The sequence below is a fragment of the Vigna unguiculata genome, chromosome 7 (assembly GCF_004118075.2).
Source record: "Vigna unguiculata cultivar IT97K-499-35 chromosome 7, ASM411807v1, whole genome shotgun sequence".
In the NCBI taxonomy this organism is placed as follows: domain Eukaryota; kingdom Viridiplantae; phylum Streptophyta; class Magnoliopsida; order Fabales; family Fabaceae; genus Vigna; species Vigna unguiculata.
The window spans coordinates 1621314-1646640 of NC_040285.1; the positions used below are offsets into that span (position 1 = coordinate 1621314).

At 29.6% G+C, this 25327-nt stretch overlaps 3 protein-coding genes and 1 non-coding gene across 7 annotated transcripts; 1 reads left to right on the plus strand and 3 right to left on the minus strand.

Annotated features, from left to right (window-relative positions):
• Positions 1–2393: 2393 nt before the first annotated feature.
• On the minus strand, positions 2394–3068 carry LOC114189507. The gene is made up of 2 exons (XM_028078087.1): positions 2779–3068; positions 2394–2679 (listed from the first exon to the last, which is right to left on the minus strand). The coding sequence occupies exons 1-2, from the start codon at positions 2909–2911 to the stop codon at positions 2426–2428; spliced, it is 387 nt and encodes a 128-aa protein (XP_027933888.1). The 5' UTR covers positions 2912–3068; the 3' UTR covers positions 2394–2425.
• Positions 3069–13278: 10210 nt separating this feature from the next.
• Positions 13279–14430, minus strand: LOC114189984 (F-box/kelch-repeat protein At3g23880-like). The gene has a single exon (XM_028078716.1). It carries the CDS (start codon positions 14428–14430, stop codon positions 13279–13281), a length of 1152 nt encoding a protein of 383 aa, XP_027934517.1.
• A 2849-nt stretch (positions 14431–17279) lies between these two features.
• Positions 17280–17351, plus strand: TRNAC-GCA. Its single transcript has one exon. It is a non-coding gene; the product is annotated as a tRNA-Cys (tRNA).
• A 1395-nt stretch (positions 17352–18746) lies between these two features.
• On the minus strand, positions 18747–23004 carry LOC114192146 (sucrose-phosphatase 1-like). 4 transcript variants are annotated; one of them, XM_028081766.1, is made up of 10 exons: positions 22889–22984; positions 22363–22517; positions 22166–22248; positions 21673–21972; positions 21450–21551; positions 21100–21294; positions 20719–21000; positions 19745–19931; positions 19525–19571; positions 18747–19050 (listed from the first exon to the last, which is right to left on the minus strand). In XM_028081766.1, the coding sequence occupies exons 3-10, from the start codon at positions 22223–22225 to the stop codon at positions 18973–18975; spliced, it is 1251 nt and encodes a 416-aa protein (XP_027937567.1). In that variant the 5' UTR covers positions 22226–22248; positions 22363–22517; positions 22889–22984; the 3' UTR covers positions 18747–18972. The 4 variants fall into 4 exon arrangements, with proteins under 4 accessions (XP_027937567.1, XP_027937566.1, XP_027937565.1 ...); XM_028081765.1 differs by lacking the exon at positions 22889–22984 and adding an exon at positions 22681–22854; XM_028081764.1 differs by lacking the exon at positions 22363–22517 and having other exon boundaries at positions 22889–23004.
• Between the last annotated feature and the right edge of the window lie 2323 nt (positions 23005–25327).

Here is a 25327-nt window from a genome sequence, read left to right on the forward strand (position 1 = left end):
TTTGTGAAGGTAGTCAAGAGTCAAACATATGTGCATGATAAAATTATATCTTTTTTGAAAGTAATTTAATGTTTGATTAGTGGAGGCACTACGTAAAAACTCGAAGACAAGATGCGATACTTTACATTGGGTTCATATGAGAAAGTTGAACAACATATATAAAAATAAAAATTTATAAACTCGTTGACTTAAGATTTTGGATTAGAGATGATGTGAATCATTTATGTGAGTTAGACTTGTATCTTATTGATGTTATTTTTCCAGTTAATTTTTCCTTCAAAATTTTTAAAGAATTATGGAGTTGTACACCATATTTTCATTGCAAGTGTAAATGCACCCACTTACAACAAAAAAATATCCAAAATCCATGTAGTCCTTAGTGGGAAACTAATTTAATAACTTCACAAAAGAGCAACCCAAGCTATTCATTGTCTTGTTTGATTTTATTAGACTAAATTACTACATTATTCATTATGCTTCCATTTTACAAGTCTCATAATTCTGTTATAAATACACTTGTCAATATCATATTATTTTGTAAAAATATTGAAGAGAATTCTATATCATCTAGCCTAATATTAATCGGTGATATCTCATTCAAATTATTGTTATAGAATGTTTTAACCTCTTTTGGTTGCTCCATGAATTCTTACACATCTTAATAACATCCATTGATCTCCTCCAATTAGTCATCAAATGAAAGTACTTAGAGTTTAGATCAATTACCATTATTCATTTTAGTCCTTTACTTCTCCGATGCTTCATGTCTTAAACTTGTCCCGTCTTTCTCTCTTCATTTAAACAATTGTTTTTATCCATGTTAAAAAGTAGATTCTAAGTTTAATTCAATTTTACAAAATTGACTTGTAAGGTGAGGTTTTCACCCACTTATATACTATAAATTATTAACTTTAGCTCTAACACACTCCCTCACGTCTAGGCATATACATTTTGAGTGTGAGATTAAGCATTAATAGGTGGTTTGATATCAACCTAATAACAGGTGAAACAATAGACCCAACAAACAACAAACTATGTTAGGATAGATTTTAACTTATGACTCTAATATCATGTTAAGAAGTGAACTTTAAGCTTAAGTTAATCTTACAAAATTGACTTGTAAAATGAGATTTGCACCCACTTATATATTATAATTAAACTGATCTTATCTTTAATCGATATGGGATTTCCAACAGATTAAGAAGTGAGTTTAACTAAAATTTTCAAAACCGACTTATAATGTGAGGTTTGTGCCCACTTATATATTAATGTCGGTGCACATTCATGAGCTATACACTTTACATAAAAGGTCCTCTTAAAGAAATAAAAACATCATATAGAACCTCATAAAAGGTCATTTCAAAAGGGTCATGGGTCATGTAATGAAAAAGTTCCTTAAATTTATCAAAAGAAAAAGGTGTAAATGAGAAGAATTTTCAAATTTTGATAAAAGAAATCTGTCATCTTATTTAAAACAATGCATATCCATTTAGATGTTCCAAAAAATGTAGGCATAAATGTTGGTAAAAGGTGTTCAACTTACTCAAAAACATTTATTAGCTATTTCTCTTTATAATGTTGTTTTGCAACACCTTTACATATACATTTAACCTTTGAAGCATACAGTATGCAATTGAGATTACTATTATCGGGTTATGGTTTTGTCCTCATTTTAATACTTTTCTTCTTTCAATATGTGTAAGAATGCTACATACAATTGATAAAGTTGTAATGAAAAACGTTATTTGTGTGACTACATACTTTTAACCTCTTTATTAGAAAAAAATGGTGAAAGAGATTGACAGTTCAACACCCTCCTCCTAACATTTGAGGATTATAAGATTGGTTTTTTAGATTTGGAAAGCAGGGTTAACATTTATCGATAAAAAAAAAAACCCTCATTAACTTAAAGGTTTCTTTTCAAGAAACTTAAATTGGTTTAACATAAACTCAAACAAATAACATATTCTAAGACGTAATGTTATTTTACACGAAAAGACTCAAACTTTGGATCAAACCATTTTGTTCTAACAAGAACATGTGCACACGTATATTCTTTGTCGATTGTTGCATATGATAGATTAACAATTACATGTATATAGTATACCTTTTACTTGAATTCGCAAGGTTTAATGTGGACAAAAATGTTGATATAGCTTCATTTTGGGAATGAATTAATATTATTCCAAACCAAAGTAGCTAGTATATTCACATTACACAAAATCACGTGCTTACTTGCAACTCTTTTCAGAAACCCATCCCTCCAAACCCTAACCCAATTTCAACAAAAAAAGAATAAAAAAAAGAAGGTAATTTGCTAAATCCATTCAAGAACCCTCAATCAATCTTTTATTCGATAAACTCTTCAATAGAACTAGATGCCCAAATGTAGATTTTTTTTTTTTTTCTTGTGGGGGTGAAATTATCAAACATCAAACCTCTCCTTCCTATTATTCATCAACCCCCTATATAGAACTACCCTGTTTGGAGGCATGACATCCTTAAATTTCTCGTCATGCTTCCAATTCTCAGCATCATCCAAATCCATAACCTTAGCAATCACATCTTGTTCCTTTGCAAAGTTTATGCTATCACTATCAGAATTATTCTCTTTAGGAATCTGTTCCACCATGTCTTTCGCAAACCTCACCTTCTTCTTTGCTTCATGTTTTGTTGAACCTTCAATGAAAAATTCAACAAAGCAAAAGGGATTGAATTGTTAAACGTTGTTGACACCAAAAAGAAAGAAAGAAAGAAAGAAAAAAAAAAGTGATTTACCTCTAATTTCATACTCAAATTTCTTCAAGAATTTGTTGCACAAATGCTTATTGGCTTGGTGAAACAAAAGGACCATGCCTCCGGAAACAGCAAAGACAGTCATCAAGTATTCAAGTCTCATTGAACTCTCCATCTTTCTTTGTGTTTGTTGTTGGACAAGTTTTGGTTTTGGTTCACATAGTCCTCATCATATGTTGGGTTTTATATATAAGGATCATTGCCCCAAAGACAAAGAACTTGAACCAAATTACTCAATGAAAGGAAAGAGATCAATAAAATTTATTTATGAAGATGAAGAAGATAAAGGAATATTAAATAAGGAGTTGGGAAAAGATAGGTTACGAAATCAACGCCTCTCCCAAAGAAAAAAGTTTCATTTTTTTTGCCATTTTTAACCATAAGAATCCAAAGGGTCAATGACAACTTAAGAAAAAGACCTCAAATAGACAAAAACAAAGAAAAAGTGGAACTCTCCTATAATGTTTTGAGGTCCACACTTTGGCAGTTAGATTTTAGAAGGATCTTTTAGGGTTCATGAATCACACATGTCTTTCATGCACCTAAATGGATTCTTCAAAAGATTTTTAAAAAAAGTAAAGATTATTTTCTATTTCTTTTTTGTGGTGTGTAGATAAAAATATATGTAAAAATGGCAACTAACCTGGATCCAGTTGGTAGAGAATGAGTTCATATATGATATATTATCTCCTTAGAACTTCAATTTGATTTTCACAATTGTTGATGTGAGAATTTCATTGCTTTGATATGGTTCAAACGTTTCATCATGTAATACCATTTTGAAAAAATAAATATTAATGAGGCATTAATACACTTCTTTTAATATTTCATTTAATATTAATTTAATTAATCTAAATTATTAAATTAATTATCCTTTATTCACTTTTTTCTGCTATTTCACATGAAAATAGTCATCCTACTTTTTTATAATATATTTTTTTTTCCTGTTACATTAAGTATATTTTCTTCATCCTTCTGTATTTTGCATATGAAAATATTGATTAGAGTCTCTTGCCAGCATATGTATGCACATGGGTGCATTAAAGTTTTCTTATAGTTTTGAAATTAGGACAATTAATATATAAACTAAACATTTATTGCATTAAATATCCACTTAACAAAATAAAATAAAAACAATCCTTCAATTTTGTTATATTGACGGTTTAATAAACGTCATTTAAATAATTCAAATTTAACGCTTCAAAAAAATATTTGTAAAACAATAATAACAATTAAATAACTTATAACAAACATTAAATAAATATAATATAATTGTAATGTAAAACTTAATTAAGGATCTTTAAGATTTATGATTCTCACTCGATAAAACATAATAGAGCACTAACCTTGATCCATGAGAGATCCTGTGAATATGCGTTCTTCAAATTTATAATCTTGTGTGCTCTTCAACCACCTTTTCCCAATCTATCTCTTTGCCTTTCTTTCTCTTCTCACACGTACTTGATGGGTTACAGTGAAAAGAACCTTATGGCCAGAGACAGAACCCCAATTCCTTTTTATACCAACGTCTATCAAGTTGGTTTTTATTTTATCTTTATCTTTATTTTATTTTATTATCACTTCCCATAATAATAACCAATAAGTCTCTATATTTATTAAATCACAATTGGGCCCATCATAATATTTCAAATGAGTCACTAATAGAATTAATTCGTCAATTAATTCTAACATTCTCCCACTTGACTCATACGATGTCATAACATTATGTGATTTAATACATAAACATAATGCGCAATAAAAGACCTTGCATAAATTGGTTCCATCATTATTCATAATTAAAGATACAGACATAATAAGAGTCATGGCGGTCACACATCATTTGATCGACATGATCCCTTCCATGTACTACTATATCATCCCTTTCTCCTTAATATGATCTTAAAAACGAGAAGTCAATAATGGGTTCAAACATAATGTCATTTTACAAAGCAATAACATAATATAATTTGTTTTCTTCATCATAATTTGCATGCATAAACATAAAGAAGAAAACACAGATTTCAGAAATTTATACATTAGGGAGCTCAAAGTGTCACATAAACATTCAAAACATTTAACATTCACTAGTAGACATAATGCCCATATTCTTTACATGACCAGCATACAATTTGGGCGGTAACCCTTTTGTTAAAGGGTCAGCAATCATAAGATCTGTGCTAATATGTTCTATTGACACTTTACGTTTCTGAACTTCTTCTTTAACGGCAAAGTATTTCAACTCCATATGTTTAGCACCTTTAGAATACTTGTCGTTTTTAGAAAAGAAGACTGCTGCGAAATTATCACAATAAATTTTCAGCGGCTTGGAAATACTGTCGACTACTCCAAGTCCTGAAATAAAGTTTCGCAACCAATTAGCCTGAACTGTGGCCTCAAAGCATGCCACAAATTCAGCTTCCATGGTGGATGCAGCAATGACAGACTGCTTCGCACTTTTCCATGAAATCGCTCCTCCGGCTAAAAGATACACATAACCAAATGTAGACTTTCTTGTATCCACACAGCCGGCAAAATCTGAATCTGTATAACCTATCACCTCAAGGTGATCAGTTTTTCTATAAGTAAGCATGTGATTCTTTGTTCCTTGTAGGTATCTTAAAACTTTCGTTGCAGCTTTCCAATGCTCCAGACCTGGATTACTTTGGTATCTACCAAGCATACCAACTGCAAAGCTAATATCTGGCCTCGTACAGGTTTGAGCATACATCAAACTCCCAACAACAGATGCATAAGGGATATTTTCCATCTGTTTCCGTTCCAAATCATTCTTTGGACATTGCATGAGACTAAACTTGTCTCCTTTCTGTATTGGAACAGGAGATGCTGAACATTTATCCATTCTGAATCTCTCTAAAACTTTATTAATATATGCATTCTGAGACAAACCTAACAATCCTTGTGATCTGTCACGAAATATTTCTATTCCTATCACATAGTATGCCTCACCCATATCTTTCATTTCAAAGTTATTAGAGAGAAACCTCTTAGTCTCACTTAATAGACCAAGATCATTCGTCGCAAGCAAGATATCATCAACATACAGAATCAGAAATATAAACTTACTCCCACTGACCTTCAGATATATACACCGATCAACGGTGTTTTCCTTAAATCCAAAGGACACAATAGTATCATTGAACTTAAGATACCATTGTCGAGAAGCTTGTTTAAGTCCATATATCGATCTCTTAAGTTTACACACCATGTGCTCCTTTCCTTCTTCAGCGAACCCCACCGGTTGGTCCATATAGACATCCTCTTCTAAATCCCCATTCAGAAAAGCAGTTTTAACATCCATTTGATGCAACTCAAGATCATAATGAGCTACTAATGCCATGATAATTCTAAAAGAATCTTTCTTAGAAACAGGCGAAAATGTTTCCTTATAGTCAATGCCATCTTTCTGAGTAAAACCTTTGGCAACAAGACGGGCCTTGTAACGTTCAATATTGCCTTGAGAGTCACGCTTAGTCTTAAAGACCCATTTACACCCAACTCTCTTGCATCCTTCTGGCAATTCCACAAGGTCCCATACGTCATTATGTGCCATTGATTTAAGCTCATCTTTCATGACATCTAACCACTTATCAGAATTATCACCATTAATGGCTTCTGAAAAAGAAATTGGATCATTATCAATACTTAAGTCATTTTCTGACTCTTGTAGATAAACCACATAATCATTCGAAATAGCAGACTTTCTATCTCTGTGAGATCTTCTTAATACTATTTCTTGTGGTTGTTCTATTATCGGTTCATTGTTAACCTCGGGATCATTAATTTGTTGTTCTTCTTGATTGTTGTGAGTTTCTACAACATGTGGAACAACTCTTGATAAAGAAGTACTAGTTATAGGAACTTGTACTCTAACTTCCTTAATCTCCACATTTCGTGAAGCTTCACTCCCACTGGTTTCGCCATTTTCAATGAACCGAGTATTTCCAGTTTCAACGATTCTAGTACTATGGGTAGGACAATAAAACATGTACCCCTTTGATTTTTCTGGATAACCAATGAAAAATCCACTGATTGTTCTTTCATCCAGTTTCTTTTCTTGCGGATTGTATATCCTTACTTCTGCCTGACAACCCCAAACATGCAGGTGTCTCAAACTGGGTTTCCTATTCGTCCATAACTCAAAAGGAGTCTTTTGAACAGCTTTACTAGGAACCCTGTTCAACAAATACATGGCAGTCTTTAAAGCATACATCCACAATGATACGGGTAAACATGAATTACTTAACATACTCCTAACCATATCCATTAAGGTTCGATTACGCCTTTCTGATACACCATTTTGTTGTGGTGTGCCTGACATTGTGTATTGAGCACAAATACCACGTTTCTCAAGGAACTTAGCAAACGGACCAGGGTGTTGTCCACTTTCATCATATCTTCCATAATACTCACCACCTCTATCAGACCTTACGATTTTCACCTTTCTGTCTAATTGCCTTTCCACTTCATTTATATAAACTTCCAAGGCATTTACTGACTGAGATTTCTCATGCAGTAGATAGACATGTCCATAACGCGAAAAATCATCAATAAAGGTGATGAAATACTTCTCTTTATTGAAAGAATTTACATCAAACGGACCACATATATCGGTGTGTATGATTTCAAGAAGCTGAGTGCTTCTTGTGGCTCCTTTCTTTGTGTGTTTAGTTTGTTTGCCTTTAATACAATCCACACACACATTCAGATCAGTAAAATCTAAATCCGGAAGAAATTCATTCTTTACTAATCTTTGCATTCTTTCTTTGGAAATATGTCCCAAACGTTTATGCCACAAGAAAGCAGATCGTTCATCCACTAAACTACGTTTAGTGCCAACATTGTGATGCAAAGTCATAAGAGTTTCAGCATATAAATTATCCAAATTCAATTTATATAAACCATCATAAAGTGTACCAGATCCAATCATAAAAGTACGCTTAAACAAACTGAAACAACCATTCCCAAACTTAAAAGAATATCCAGCAATATCAAGCTTAGACAAAGAAATTAAATTCTTAGTGATACTAGGTACATAAAAAGTATCCATAAGGTCTAAGTGATATCTAGTGTCGAGGATTAGACGATAAGTCCCGACCGCTTCCACTGGAACTTTCTCTTTATTGCCCATGAAGACAAACTTCTCATTTGGGTTTATGGTTCGGGTTGTAAGAAATCCCTGCATCACATTAGAAACATGAGTCGTACATCCAGAATCAATCCACCACGTATTATGGGGAACTTCAGTTAAGTTTGATTCAAAACATACATAAGCATTATGCTCACCTTTCTTTTCGAACCAAGCCTTACGCTTTATGCAGTCCTTCTGGAAATGTCCAGACTTCCCGCAGAAATGACATTTGTCATTTTTCTTCTGGATTTTGGTTGAGGACTCGTCAATCTTCAGTGGTCCTTTACCCTTTCCATGTTTCTTAGCAACTTTCTTTCCAACAGCTCCTTGATTCTTCACATATTGAATAGAGTGGCTTCCTAAGTTCTTCAGTCGGGTCTCCTCCTGAACTAGCATACTGTGCAATTCATGCACATTCCACTTGTCTTTCATGGTGTTATAGTTCATCTGGAACGGACCATACTCAGACGGTAATGAGTTCAGAATGAACTGCACGAGAAAACCTTCATCCACTACCATTCCTAAAGACTTAAGTCTTGCTGCGATATTTGTCATCTCGATCACATGCTCATGCATAGTACGCGAACCGTCAAACTTCATAGTGGTCAACGTACTCATCAGTGTCCCAGCGAGAGACTTATCAGCAGTTTGGGAGCGCTCTTCCACAAATTTCATAAATTCTTTTGCGTCATCAGTTTTGGGAAGAGCTGACTTTATATTACTTGCTATGCTCATTCTCATAAACATTAAGCTAAGTCTGTTTGATCTTACCCAGGCTTTGTAATGGGCTTTCTCTTCATTGCTACTAGCATCCGTGATAGCAGCCGGCTTTTCAACTAGAAGAGCTAGATCAAGATCCAACACACCTAAGTGAAATTGGACTTGCTCACTCAAGTCAGGGAAAATCAACCCATTAAAGACTGGAACAGACGAAGCAAGCGCGTGAAAAGATACCGGAATAGAGACTGCAATTAACACATGCCTAACATTAATGCTTTGAGTCTTAAAACTAAACGTAAAAACAGATTCAGATATAAACAATCATTCTATGCATACTAATGTTCTCCTTTGGGAGATCCACTAATACACAAACATAAACATAATGATGCTAATCACATTATAACATTATTGATAATTAAAATATGCATCAACTAGAATCACCTACTACCTTTGGGTATATAAATAAAACTAGTGACGCATACAAAATTATCTACAATCATGTTCATTAATTATGAGAACAATTAATCAACCTTTGGGCGATCCTTAAATGTCTTATAATTAATGAATTTTAATTAACCCATAAATTTAATTATTCATAATTTAGCATCCATACTATGGGTAATTAAAATAAAAAACATTAATAATTTGAAATCATATAAACTTTAAAATTTTGGCCACTTTGGTGACTAACAAAATTTATCATACTTAATTTCAAATAAATAAATACACATTTAATTGCTATAAACTTTATATAGCATCCTTATTAATTTTAATTTAACAATATTAAACATAAATATTATTACAAATTAAAATAAAATTATTAATTATTTATATAAATAAAATAATTAATATTATTTATATAAATAAAATAATTAAAACGTAAACCAATAAAAAAAAATTACTCATCTTAATTTAAGCACAATGCACGTTCAGCAGTTTTTAAACTTTCATTTAGGCACGTTCACAGGATGGCAGCACACGTTCACACATTAACATTATGCCATTCACTTTGCTTCATTTCAAACAGTAACGGTTTTTTTTTTTTTTTCAATCACTGCCATATTACTTGCACAGGTAACAGTTCTTAACTTTCATTCATTCCTTTATTCCAATTAAAAACAAAACTCCATTACAGTAAAGCACGCGCACGCATAAATTCTAATTAATGGCATTTTAATGGCAGCAGCGGATGCACTTGATCCATAGCATCATCATTCATAAAATTAAATTAGGGTTTATAACATTAGAGAAAAACATAATAAGGGAGAAACATCACATAATAGGAGAATCATAAATCCTACAATCTTGCTCTGATACCACATGTAAAACTTAATTAAGGATCTTTAAGATTTATGATTCTCACTCGATAAAACATAATAGAGCACTAACCTTGATCCATGAGAGATCTTGTGAATATGCGTTCTTCAAATTTATAATCTTGTGTGCTCTTCAACCACCTTTTCTCAATCTATCTCTTTGCCTTTCTTTCTCTTACGTACTTGATGGGTTACAGTGAAAAGAACCTTATGGCCAGAGACAGAACCCCAATTCCTTTTTATACCAACGTCCATCAAGTTGGTTTTTATTTTATCTTTATCTTTATTTTATTTTATTATCACTTCCCATAATAATAACCAATAAGTCTCTATATTTATTAAATCACAATTGGGCCCATCATAATATTTCAAATGAGTCACTAATAGAATTAATTCGTCAATTAATTCTAACATGTAATACTTAACATCTCAAAATAACTATACTATTTATATGCATAAGTAGAGATGAAAAATAAATTCACCAGAGTAGGTATTGTCTAAACATGTCCCTCTTTTGACAGATAATCCTCACATCGATAATGAGTATGGGTATGAAAAATACCCAACTTTTTCAATTAAGTATGAGAATAAGATGAGGATATACATATCTGCCTCGTCCCGTACGTCCTTGTCTCCATATCAGTCATAATACTCATCTCGTCATATTTTTATCCCTGTTTTAAATTATTAAAATACATAATATATAGTTTATATTTTTTATTTCTTCTAATTATTTGACTTGTCATGAAATTCATGCACTTCTCCGAAATATTGCAATTATGTTCAAATAATGTATGTTAATTAAATATTTTTTATTTCTCAATTTGAATATTTTTACTTCTTTTTTGATATTTTATTTATTGCATATCTTCTTTTATATAAGAATGATTAACACTTTCAATTGAAGTGTTCAATAATATAAATATTTCATTTATTAGGTAATATAAAAAAATTATCTTCTTTATTTTATTATTATTAATTTTTTCATTCTATTATTATTAATTTTTGTTTTATTTGAATAATTATTAAATGATGACAAATTATTAATCTACTTTCTATGTTTAAAAGCCAAAATGCTAACTTATGATAATATTATTAACTACCAAAAAAAATGTAGTCACCAATGTTTTTGTTGCTTAAATATACTCCGACCAATTTAGCTATCAAATATGGTTATGTACTATCAATGTGTAATTGGATAGTTAGATCTGACATATTTAAGGACCACTTTAATTCGATCGAAAACATGAAGATTCTTTAATATTTAAACTAAATTTTGGTTACAACATTGATCACAAATTCCATCACCTAAGAGAATTAATTAAATCTAGCCAGAGTTAGAAACTTAATCACGGGATAATGTTTTATACATGAAAGTAAAAATGTAAGATAATGAATTAACAAGAAAGGGGTAAGGGATAATGTAAATGGCTTAACGACTATCTCAATACATCTGTACGTAAAATGTATTGAACAATAATTATAGAAATAAGGGTATTTCTGTTAATTTTTTTCTTCTTCTATTTCCATTAATTTCCTTATGCATTCAAACTCTTTTGCCCTTTTACTTTATTTTCACTTTTTTTTATCTCACCCTTTTTTTCTCTTTTAGTATTCTTCATTTTTAATATTCTTTTAAGTTCACCTATTCATCTTGAAAACATATACACATATCTATTTACTAACGAGAAAACTCTCAAATAGATCATGAACGAATTTGAATCTACCACCGGATTAAAAGGAATGAATTCAATAACTGCCAATGGTTACCAACTTGAACAAGTACCTATGAGGGGATATTCTTAAGGTGGTACTTTTTAGTTGCATTTTGAATATGTAAGATCCTCTGTTTGCTTTTAATCATTTTGTTATACACATCTATTAGGTTATTTTAGTTTATCTAAGAACGTCAATGTAAAATCAGGATCTGTATAAGGATTGAGACACCCTTAAAGTATATATATATATATATATATATATATATATATATATATATATATATATATATATATATATATATATATATATATATTAATATTCTTTGCTGATAAAAAAAAAAAACAAGGTGAAATCTTGCAAGAAAAATTCTTAACATAAGGTGATCGTTAGACTTAAGTAAATCAAATTCAATTTTATTCTCACTTACAATTAAAGAAAGTTTGTCATTCCTTGTACTTATATGTTAACATCATTCTTAGCAAATAAGAGTTTTCCTTGGATAGGGATACATATATTAGGCTTCTTTATAAGTGAGTTACTTCAAGGAGGGAAGAATAACAATTATCACACTCCTACTATTAATAAGAATGATACAAAAAGTAATACAAACTTTATATAAAGATTGTAAAGAGTATTGTAATTTCTTCATTTTTTTTTTGTCTTCTCATGGCTATATCTTTTATATTTATAGCTTGTTACATATATGTTTGTTCCTTGAGTAATTTTTTCTTGATATTGTTATTTATAATTCTAATAATGTAACATGATGTGTAAAGTTACTTCAAATTAGCTTTCTCACTATGATATGTGTCTCATCATAGAAGGTTGTGTTTCCCTCTTTTAAACATGAGTTATTAAAATAGAAACAAATTAATGAAACATACATAATATATATTATCACTTTTTTATATTACAAGCACTAAAGATCCATTATGTATCGATTGTTTCTATATAGAGCATTTATACATGTTGAAATTATTAGATTATCTATATAGAAAGTGAAAGGGCATAGGATGCTTTTTAAATGATTAGCTTAACTATAATTGAATGAGTTAATATGAATCTCTTCTATAATTTGCACAATATGTTGGATAGATCCATATAGCAATTGTTATGACATATTAATGGGTTGTAATGGCATGTTGTTAAGAATCTAAGTGTGAGTTTAAGTCCTACATTGGTTAGAAATGAAAAAGTAGAGTACTATATAAAGATAAAGATTCATAAACCCATTGTCTTAAGGAGGTTTTGGGTTGAGAGTGGTGTCAATGTCTTATGTGATTGAGCTCAGGTCTCATTGATATTTATGTCTTTCCAGCAAGTAGTATCCGAGCCGATGGTTAAAATCGATTCAGACGAGTGCAATATGATCTTAATATTGAAAGTCTTCCTGACAAAGCTTTCAAGTAAGCATGTCCTTTAGAAACTTTGCATAAACAGTCATTTGTTGCAAAATAGACTAAATAGTGTGAACTCCACACAACTTCAGTTGGTAAAAAAGATCTGAAAATTTTCTAACTTGCCCATTTTGATAATTTGTGAACAAATTTGTCCTGAATAAAAAATAAGAAAGGCATTTTATGATGATGGTGAAACCAAACTTTCATGGTAACTCCAGATGTCACCCCTAAACCTAAAACAATTAAAGGTACCATGTTTTGAGTGATAGAGAAGGAGCTTAGAAGATGTGGTTTTGAAGAGAGCAACACCATCTTCTGAAACACACAGAGGATCAAGTGGTGGACACCCTCTGCAAGCACAAAGCTCATTGCGAGTGCATGGCCAATGATCTGTAACAAAGCGAGGAACCATCATCAACATGGTCCAAGAATCTTGGACACCATACTCTTTCATCACCCAAACACCCCAACAACCTTTCTTGCGCTCAAAGAAACAAACACAGAGACAGCTACGCACCACGTTTATCATAGGCTTGCAAATGTTGTTGTCAATGTTTCTGTCTGGCAGCATCACTTCACTGAATGTCTCAGATGCCAAATCAAACGAAAGAATGACCCATTGATCAATGCTATCGTTTTGACCTAGTTTTGGTGCCATCCAGTTCAGAGTGCCACTCACGCATTTTCCCAGAAACCCACTTGGATGAGGATCTAATGGGGCATTCTCAACAACCCTAATGCGACAATTTTCACCAAAGGTGTAAACTTTGGTCACAGTTTCACTGAAAACTCTGGTGACTAGTAACACCTTGTACTTGTCATTCACGTGATCGTAGCCAAAGCCATGGAAAGTGCTGAAAACCTCGCCGGGGGATAAATGTGTTGGCAATGGTGGGGATGCGAATCCGGTGGAAGGGTTGAACAAGGTGATGTGACACTGGTGAACGTGACAGAGACACACTATGCCATTGCAGGAACCTAGAATGAGGTTGTGGGCAGTGATGGTGCAGAATCCTAAAGGGGTTGGTGGTTTCTGGAAGAAGGAGTTGATGGAGAAAATGTGGATTTTGGTGTCGGCGGCGGCGGTTGCGGAAGAGAGAAATTGGTGGTGGGTGGTTGAGGCAAGAAGGTGGTGTTTGGCGAATTGCGGGTGGGAGATGATGGAGTTCCATGATTTGCAGAGAAGCTTGAGTTGCAGAAGGGTTTTGATTGAAACCCTAAGAAGAATATTCTGGATGAGTTCTTCTGGTAAATCTTGCAACGAAGAACGTGAAGAAGACTTGTGTATGCACACTCTCTTGAATTCTTGGAGCGATGTTTCTTTATCCATATAGTGTTTTTATTCTCTATATGAAGAAAAAAAAACGTTGGTAAAAGGAGAATATATCTATAACTATATATATAACGATATATAAAAGGAACTTCTCTTTGTCAACTTTTCATTTTTTAATTTTATCCTTAATTATTATTTTAAAAATTAATTACTTTATAATTATTTTTTTTAATTATTTTCTTAAGTTATTTTAATAACTTTTTTAAACAGTTATTTTATTTAATAATTATTTTAAAATGTATTATATATATTTTAAAAGTAAATATTATTAATCTTATAAAAATTAAAAAATGCGGATACACAAGCGTGATAGCGCCTGTGTATTCGTTAATATATATAAAGAAAATTTTATCAGTGTTCACATTTTATAATTTCAACTTTATTCTTTATGATATAATTATTTGATAAATTTTTAAAAATTAACGGTTATTTTTATAAATTTTTATAAAATTATTTACTTATTTCTTTTTTTTTCTCTTATTCATCAACTGTTATTTTCTCATCTTTTTTTCATACATTTTATTTTATTTTTTATAAATATAATTTTATTTTGTTTATTAACTTAATAACATTACAATATCATCTATTACTAATATAATATCATGTATATTAAAAAATACGTACACACAGATACTTCGTGTTATGCTAGTATATATAATAATAATAATAATAAGAGGGATAAAAAAGAAAGTAAAAAGAATATAATATGATTGGAAACGGGATCAGAAACTATTAAAAAGAAAATAAAGAAGAGAAAGTAAGAGCATTACTATGGAAATATTATAAATTTTTTGTCAAGTTTTAACTATAAGCTATTTGCTATATCAATAGATGTATATTCTACAACAGTTAATAAAAATACATTTTAAAACTAATATTTTACGTCTATTTTTATAATTTTGCTTTTAAATTCTGATAAATATTTGTATTTTGCTGTTACTATTATGTATATTGTGTTTGGAAAAAAATTGTAAAGGAATATAACAACTGATAATAGTTATGATAATTATCTTTTAATTGTATTGACTGTTTTTAGTTATTAGAAAAAAAAATGCGTGTATTCGAAAAAGAGTAAAGATAGAGAATAGGTATTTTAAAAAGAGATAAATATTGATAATGTTCTGATAAGTGTTTGTTTAATTGTATTAATTTTTTTATTGTTATTATAAAGGTATAGATTTATTTTTTAAAATATATTTTAACTGACTAAACGACTGTAATTTTGAATAAGTTTAATTCTCATATACAATTTATGACTGTAGTTATTCCTATTAAAAAGTACATTTACTAATATCAAGAAACAATTTCGTCTTCTTTTAAAGGAAAAAATTTACTTTAAACACTTAAGACTAATTTGATATATGTATTCTGATTACTCTTCCATTGAAAACAGTATCAAATGATTTTTTAAATTATCAATAACCAACTTCTTATTAAAGGAATCATTGATATAATAATATCTCTTGCTCTTAGTAAAAAATTGGTTATCCAAAATAAATCTTATATTTATTTTCACACTCATATTAGCCAAATTCATTTATACTCTATAAAATTAAATAATCAATTTTGTATATATTTTATATAATTCTGAAATAATTTAGAGATGTCATAAATATGCTGAATTATTATGTTAAACTATATTAATTTATGTTATACTTATTCAATGATTTATGAAGATTCCACCCCATATTTACTGAGTTAAATTTTTGTCTAAAAGGTGATTTAGTACAACAATTTTGCACAAGTACATGGATAACTATTATATGTCTTTCTTAATATGACTAAAGATTTCAATATCATGATATTGTTTTAGTTAATAGTATTAAGAGGATATATTTATTTTATTGATGCAACATGGTAACTAGAAATATGTATTGGTATATGTGTACTAATTTTATGTGTATGTGTATGTATATGTGTGTGTTAATGTATTATATATATCATATGCTATGTTTAAATATTTATTCTTTCTTTTCATCTTTTAAATTGAAATATAATAAAAAAAATATGCTACTAAAAAATCTAATAAATATATTGAATAATAAATTAATGAAAACAAAATATTTAATATTATTAAAAGTTAAATTTATATATTATTATAATCTAATTTCGACAAATACAAAGTAAAATTTTAAGATCAACAAGAAGAACTAAGAATATAGCAAGAGATTATTTGAGAATGCATGTGTCTAGAAGCATCACCTTCAAAAGAAATTGAGAATGTTATAACATTGAAAATAATCAAGAAGCTACTAAATCGAGATGAATAAAATAATGATTAATTAGACATATAATTGTGTAAATATACCTTTTAAAATTTTATAATTATCTCTGGAGAAATTTTGAATTATTTTTTTTTCCCATTTTATTTCTGGATTAATGATAAATCAATATTATATGCACTAACATACAAAAAACGTACTTTTTTTCACAATTAAGTTAATGATAGATAAATTTCACTCGTAAACTACACTAATGCAATTAGGGAATTGTACGTAAAAAACCAAGGTTATGAACTGCTTAGAAAAATTATACGGATAATTAAATTTAGGGAAATTTATGATTTTAGTTCTTATTTTTAGACAAAACTGATTTTGGTTTTCGTTCCAAAGTCTTTAAATAGAAACATTTAAAGTTATTTTTTTCCAATATTATGACAATAAATTTTATCACCAAATATGAAGTTCACGCAATTATAAAGAACTTATTCATTGATTCTAAAATTGATATATCAAAACTACATTTGATAAAAAAACAGAGACTTAAAGAAATTATAATGTGCATTTCGAGGAGAAACCACAGATAATTATGTATAAATATGCACGTAGGAATTTGTTTATTAAACGGGGTCCATAGCTCAGTGGTAGAGCATTTGACTGCAGATCAAGAGGTCACCGGTTCGAACCCGGTTGGGCCCTCTAATTTATTTTTATTTATAACACTTATCTCCTTATATAATATTTTTTCTTAGTGTTTACATACTATTAATCTTCAATTATATGTATGTTTTCTTTTTTCTTAACTCTTATCTTTATATTTCTTTTTGAGAATCTTTTATTCATCTTAAAATAGGCTTTTTGGAACACAAAAATGTATTTCAAAATAGTGTGTTAAAAACATTTAGAGTATATATTTAAAGAGGGTCTTATTTGTTGCATCCAACATTTCTGATGTGATTTTTGTATGAGATAACTCATCATTGAGAGGTGTTTTTAATCCATGTATAGTCAAAACTTTATCATTCATATGCTTTATATAATAAATATACCTCAGGGATTTTCTTCCTCATGTCTCATCATTTTAGAATTAGATTTTGAAGCCCACAATTCTTTTCCTTTCTTTTATAATGCTTCTACTTTTATTTATTATCCCCAATATTGAAAATTTATTGTTTAACCATACTGCATCACAACGATTATAACTGGTATTGGAAACTCTTCATTCAAAATAAGTTTTATATCAGTAGAAATGCGATAATTAATTGGTATGTAAGAAAAAAAAAACTCATAAACATCACATTTTAAAGTTTTATATTAAAAAGGTATCAATAATTTTATTTTTTTTATATAGACAACTCATTCTTTAAATATCCTCGAATATAGTTAATCCCTCCTGATAAAAATTAATCATTTTGAAAATACATAAACTAAATAGTAATTAAGTCGTTTAGAAATAGAGATAAAAATTAATAATTTTGAAAATACATAAATTAAATAGTAATCAAGTTTTAACTATGTTGTCAAACTTCTAAACCAAAACATATTTTTTTTCCTTTATAGACACACTTTCATTCGTGTGTTTTATCTTCTATTTCGTTTGGTTATCTTATTCCAAATACATTATTTTGTGTTATTGATAGCTTTTGTTACTTTTTCAAACTTAGTTGACATCGTCCATCTTATAGTTTCTAAATATATATCAATTGTATTTGAATAATTTGCTTAACACAACATTAGGGTATAGAAGGGTCCAATCCCTTCCAAATTGGATAATTTTATTTTATTTTTGGTTATTCATATCTTAGGTGTCATATCCATCAAATGTATAATTAAAATTATAAAACTTAATAGATTATATAAATTTGTAAGAGCTTTGTAAACTCAACTTATAAGATCATAAAAGTTTATTTCGTATTAAAAAATACATTCTAATGTAATACGTAATATAATAATCACATAATAATACCAATGAGTTTAGATGAGCGAAAGCTTCTCATAATAATTACAAAAATGTTTAACAATGGTTAGAATTTAAAATTTTACAAAAGCCTACATTTTTTCCTAACTCAATTGGATCGAAATGATGAATCCCAGTCCGAAGAAAGGATGAAATGATCTTAGTCAGGCCGAGATGTTAGAATGATCAGAGTTATACAGTAAATTTCAAATACATGTGATATAAGACATCTTCAAATGATGAAAGGTCTTTTAACTTTTAAAATATGCGATGTAAAAATTAGTTTTGTCCTTGGATTGATCACAATACATTTATTGCAGAAGGTATCACAACAAGGGAACTTAGATAAGCTATAGGAACCATCTAAATAAACCATTCACCTTGGGCTGAGTCTTCCAACCAGGTCTGGTGCGCGTGCACCAAATTGAACCAATCCGAATCCTGAAATTCGAATTTCTTTCTTTTCAGTAAAGAAAAGATTAAAGACATCACATAAAAAATATCATATTAAATATGTTTTTTGTCCTTAGCTTTTCGATGAAAATTGGAATTAGTTCTCTATTTGAAACTTTGGACCAATTTAGTATCCACATTTTTAGAGAAATGCGTGGATTTCATCATTTTAACCAAATTTTATTAAGTTTATTTGATATTTCAAACACGTTTCTCAGCTAAAATAAAACGAATATGTGTCGAATTGTGTAAACAATTCAAATGATATCATGAAACATGTATGAAACATCAAATAAATTTAATAAAATTTTGTTAAAACGACTAAATCCATGTATTTTTAAAATTGAAGAACTAAATTAAACCAAAGTTTCAAAGAGAGACTAATTCTAATTTTTACTAAAAGTTAAACAACTAAAAACATATTTAAGCCAAAAATATGATAGTTGAAGTATTAAAACATACCTTATTGCTTAGTATTGAGGTGAAGGCACAACCCTTCCGCTCTTCACCTGCAATGTTGGCAAGTTAGCAGTAAGTAAAAAGGCAAAAATATGCAATGCAAAATTTTTCGACATTGCAGATGTACTACCATAATTATTCATAAAAAACAAGATTAAACAATTGTTTATTTTCAGAGAGACAAAGGGGTGAGAAGAGCATAAACAACAAAACTCATACATACCACATAACTCCCACTTGTCAAACTTCACAAGCCATATACCTGGAGCTAACTCTGTAGCCAATACATCATCCACCCAAATCCTATACTGTTTACCCTTTTTGTCACCATACACCTTCCGAAACGTATTTAAATACTCCTTCATATTATAGACCGAACCAGAAGGATGGATGAGAATAGCAGATGCGAGCTGCATATTGAAAAAAGGAACAACTTACATACTTCTTTAGAAATAAACATTTACGTAAAGACTTGACAATCAAAATTCAGGTCCAAGTGCATCAGTGGAAAAATAGAGCCCTCAGATCAAGAAAATGAAAAAGGGGAAATCCAACTAATTATGGTGTGAAGGTAGAGTGAGTAAGAGAGAGTGAGAGAGAGAATGAAGCTTTTGCAATGACTTAAGATAGTCGTTCTTGGAAATCAACCATGGAAATGTCTTATTCAAGTGGTTGACATGGTTAAACAGTTTAGTCAGAATTTGGAATACATTACAAAATTTAGTATGGTCATATGTGATAATGATAAAACTCAATGTTTTTATAGGAAAGAGCTTATATTGAAGGAAGATGTTCAAGAAAGAAAAATATGTGTCAAAATACATTCTTCTTCATAGACAACATGCACTGAGAAAAAGGGAAATAGAAAATTATACCAAAACAAAGTGAACACGTACCAAAAAGCTTAGAACATGTAAAAACATTGTTAAAATCTCCCCAGATATGGTATTATGGATTAGAAAAAGTTCTACTTCACTATTTAATTTCCCGTTGGTAAATCCCAGAACTTGTTAGTCCATGAAATATGAATATAGAAATAATGCAGCGAAAAGGATAAAAGTATACACTTCATTTGAAAAGAAAATGATTTGCTAATATGGAGTTAATTTGGATAGCTTTTCACATGCTCGGTAGTCTGCGAACACAAATAGAACACACAATTGGTAATCTGTAAAAGATAAAGGATATCAGACATACAACGGTTGCCTTTAAACCGGCAATAAACAGCTCGGAACTCTCAACTTCTGCACGCCTCCACTTTTCAACTAACAAAGCAAAATTCACTATTTCAAGATGTGGAGATGAAACTTCTTCTCCAGTGTCTGAAACATCTCTTGGGGACAGGTTTAGGCCTAACTTAAAATGACCTATGGCTTGTATTATGCCAGATGCACAACGCTCTGAGGCATGGAGAATCTTGGGGTTATCTTTTGCATTTTCTGAATGCCACTGCAACAACTCCTCTTGGGCATTGCTTACCTACACAACGAACACACACAAAGGCAATACGCAAGTCAATCTCAATATTTTACCACCAAGGCACAATATGGCAATAAACACATGCTAAACCACACCAACCATGACTCCATAAACTCCTGGAATGCTGAACAGCTCGGCATCATTTCCAGAATCACCACAAGCAAGAGTGTTAAGAGGTGGCTTTCCCTCAGTCTCAAACTTTTTGAGCAGATAGGCAAGAGCTTGACCTTTGCCAGCACCATTTGGTAATACATCCAAATCAATTCCTCCACTGTATATTATTTTAACATTCAACTGGCCAAAAATTAGGCTATGTTATGGAACTATATACAATATCAATCACGCCAAGTAAGATGTCAAAAAATCCAATTTACACACTCAAACTAAACTAAACATGTTGAAACTTTACATGAAAAAAAAGCAATGAATATAAACGTATTATAGCTTACCCCACGCTCTTCCAAAACCTTAGAAAGAGCCTTTGTTACACTCTGAGCCTTGTCTTTCTCAACATAAAAGCTGACCTTGTGCGGCCGTTGTTCTGTTTCGGCCTGCACCATCAGTCATTAAGGAATTGCCACAGAATCAAACAAGGCAAATTATATACCCGAATCAAATAATACAATCTAGAAACAAATCATCCCAGTCACCATCACCACCAATAAACCATACCTGAGGCTTAAGTTCAGGAAATTTGCTTGTTTCCTCAATGACTATGTTCTTATCCCATTTCTGGTTCAAAAACTGAACCCATCCATCATCAGGCACCATTGATCTTCCATAAGTAATCTCAGTCCCCACAGACATAATAGCTATATCAGGAGTTATCATAGGCTTCTCTTTCCTCAGTTGTTTGTAGAGTGTAGGTGACCTCCCAGTTGAAAACACCAGCAGAGAATCTTGGCGATAATAAGCTTCCCAAAGCGCATTGAACCTTAAAAGTGAACTATTCTCAGGGTCATGATGATCAACCTGCAACCAAAACACATCAACCATTCAAATCACGACCACCAACAACACTAATAACGAGGTTTTAAATAACAACGCCTGCAATTCAGGCGGAATGTCAAGATTTTTAGGGTGTCTGAGACTGCAATTGCGGCTCCATCATAATATCAAGAAATGAAACGAAACCATGACCGCGGTTTAAAATCCTGAATAATACCATTGTGTGATCGAGATCCGAAACAAGCATCAGCCGCGGAGAAGAATTTAGTCGATCCATGATGTTCAATCCCCAATTCAATCCTGCAAACACAGATTCAAAGAGAAAAAGATTACCGTACAAAAAAAAAATTATGCAGAACAATAATTTCCGAAAGTAAATTAACAAATAAACCAAAATGATAAGCAACAAGTAACTATTTATGTATCCGTGTGCATGAGCTCCCTCAACTCAACACAAATTCTGATGATGACGAAAGCGAGAACTATCTATCTATTAATGTATCAAACAGTTTCTTTTCCTGTCACCGATTTTTCCAAATTCGCCGAGTCAAGAAGATCAGAAATTAATTCTGCTCACCAAAATCAACCAGGTAAGAATCAAAAACCAATTCTACTAACAAATTTTCATATAATTTAAACAAAACAAAAAATTCTCATTACAATACATGCATCGTACTCACAAGCATCAAACATCTGAAATATAAGAAAATAAAATAAACATAAAAAGAGTACCAATTGGAGAAAGGTGATATGGAAATTGTGCGAAAAGGACTAAGGTGAGAGTGATGAGAAGAGGTTTGAGAGAATGAGTAGAGATTGCGAGTGATTATATAGAGATAATAATATTTAAAATAAATATTATTATATAATATAATGATGGAAGAAGAGATTGCAGTGAGTGATGAGAACGAAAGAGAAGAAATGGATCCAAACCGATTACCTCTTCCTCTGCACCTGTAATTCTGAACTCTCTGCTCACGCACGCGTCACACACCGGGTATCCATTGTCACCTTTTAAAAGTAATACAAACAAGACTAGTTTCGTAAAGAGTTTCATTGGTGCGGTTTTAGTGTAAAATAAATTACACTGCTAAATTATTTAACAGACGTATTTTTTAAAGGCTCTTTTAATATGACTGTAATAAAATATGTAATGATAGTTAGAGTGATACGATAAGATATAAGTTTTAATTTTATTATATATACCAGCGAACACACAGGCAGACTGTCGTGTCGGTGTATTCGCATTTTTTAATTTTTAAAAAATTTAAAATTAATAACAAATATATAAATTTTAAAATAGTTATTAAATATAAAATTTTTTAAAAAAAATATGTAAAAAAAAATTTAAATAATGATTTAACACAAAAGCGATGAATGATTAAAAGAAAAAATAAGATATATAAAAAAATGATTAAAAGTAAATTATTTATAAAATAATAAATTTTTAAAATAACTAAGAGTAAAACGGGTATTATGAAATGTGAACACAAAAAGAGGAATCCCCTTTATTGTTACTAGCGAACACACAGGCGCGACAGCACCTGTGTATTCGCATTTTTTTAATTTTCAAGAAATTTAAATATATAATTTTTTAGAAATTTAAGATCAATAATAAAAATAATTTAAAAAAAAATAAAAAAAAATAAGATATGTAAAAAAAAATTAAAACAAAAGAGATTTGTAGAAAATGATTAAAAGTAAATTATTTATAAAATAATTAATTTTTAAAATAACTAAGGATAAAACGGGTATTATGAAATGTGGACACAAAAAGAAGAATTCCCTTTATTGTTATAGATAGATATATAGATATAGATATAGATATAGATAGGTTAATTTAAAACAAAAAAGATTTGTAGAAAAATGATTAAAAGTAAATTATTTATAAAATAATTAATTTTTAAAATAACTAAGGGTAAAACGGGTATTATGAACTGTGGACACAAAAAGAAGAATCCCCTTTATTGTCATAGAATAGATGATTAAGAGTAAATTATTTATAAAATAATTAATTTTTAAAATAACTAAGGATAAAACGGGCATTATGAAATGTGGACACAAAAAGAAGAATCTCCTTTATTATAGAAAGAAGAATAGATGATTAAGAGTAAATTATTTATAAAATAATTAATTTTTAAAATAACTAAGGGTAAAACGGGTATTATGAAATATGGACACAAAAAGAAGAATCCCCTTTATTATAGATTAATATATAATAATATCATTATATAATTACTAGCGAACACACAGGCACTGTCGCGCCTGTGTATTCACATTTTTTAATTTTCAAAAAATTTAAAATCAATAACAAATATATAATTTTTAAAATAGTTGTTAAATATAAAATTAAAAAAAAAGATATGTAAAAAGAAAATTTAAATAATGATTTAACACAAAAGAGAGGAATGATTAAAAGAAAAAATAAGATATGTAAAAAAATGATTAAAAGTAAATTATTTATAAAATAATAAATTTTTAAAATAACTAAGGGTAAAACGGATATTATGAAATGTGGACACAAAAAGGGGAATCTCATTTATTGTTACTAGTGTAAACACAGGCGCTATCGCGCCTGTGTGTACGCATTTTTTGAATTATATTAATAATTGATGATATTGTAATGTTATTAATTTAATAAACAAAATAACAAAATAAAAGTATATTTATAAAAAATAAAATAAAATGTACGGAGAAAATAAGAGAAAAATAACTGTTGATGAATAGTAAGAGAAAAAAAGAAAAAGGAGATAAGTAAATAATTTTATAAAAACTTGTAAAAGTAACCGTTAATTTTTAAAAATTTAATAAATAATTAAATTATAAAGGGTAAAGTTGGAATTATGAAATGTGGACACAAAAGAGGGAATCCCCTTTATATATAGTTATAGATATATATATATATATATATATATATATATATATATATATATATATATATTTATTTATGACCTCTATTATAAATAAAATTTATTTATATATAAGTTGATGTAAAATTAATTTTACAAGGTCAATGGTAGTTTCTTAGAATTTGTATATGGAGACAATTTTTTATTATATAAGTGAATTCAAATTTTACTTTAAAAATTTATACAGTTAAGTTTAAAGTTAATTCTTAACATATTTTATTATTAATAAATAATATATTTTTTATTTATTATGAATTATTCAATTATAATGATATTATTATTAGACATAGTTTAGTCTAGTGAAATTTTACAAAAGTTAGAAAAATGTTTTGAAATAAAGTAAAAAAGTTGGTTAAAAATAATATCAATTTAAAGTATATAAATAGATGTAGATGTAAACTTCATTTTATAAATTAATTTTGTAATGATGAATTAGATTTAAAGTCTATTTTTTAAACATAAGTGTTATA

What these genes read in the sequence shown, in the direction of transcription:
- LOC114189984 (XM_028078716.1), bottom strand. Translation starts at nt 14,430, where the DNA reads ATGGATAAAGAAACATCGCTCCAAGAATTCAAGAGAGTGTGCATACAC.
- LOC114192146 (XM_028081764.1), bottom strand. Translation starts at nt 22,225, where the DNA reads ATGGATCGACTAAATTCTTCTCCGCGGCTGATGCTTGTTTCGGATCTC. An exon ending in CCGGTTTAAAGGCAACCGTT is followed by an intron (nt 19,932 to 20,718) that starts GTATGTCTGATA and finishes TTCAATATGCAG; the next exon opens with CTCGCATCTGCTATTCTCAT. An exon ending in TGACAAGTGGGAGTTATGTG is followed by an intron (nt 19,572 to 19,744) that starts GTATGTATGAGT and finishes CCAACATTGCAG; the next exon opens with GTGAAGAGCGGAAGGGTTGT.
- LOC114189507 (XM_028078087.1), bottom strand. Translation starts at nt 2,911, where the DNA reads ATGGAGAGTTCAATGAGACTTGAATACTTGATGACTGTCTTTGCTGTT. An exon ending in ATTTGAGTATGAAATTAGAG is followed by an intron (nt 2,680 to 2,778) that starts GTAAATCACTTT and finishes TTTTCATTGAAG; the next exon opens with GTTCAACAAAACATGAAGCA.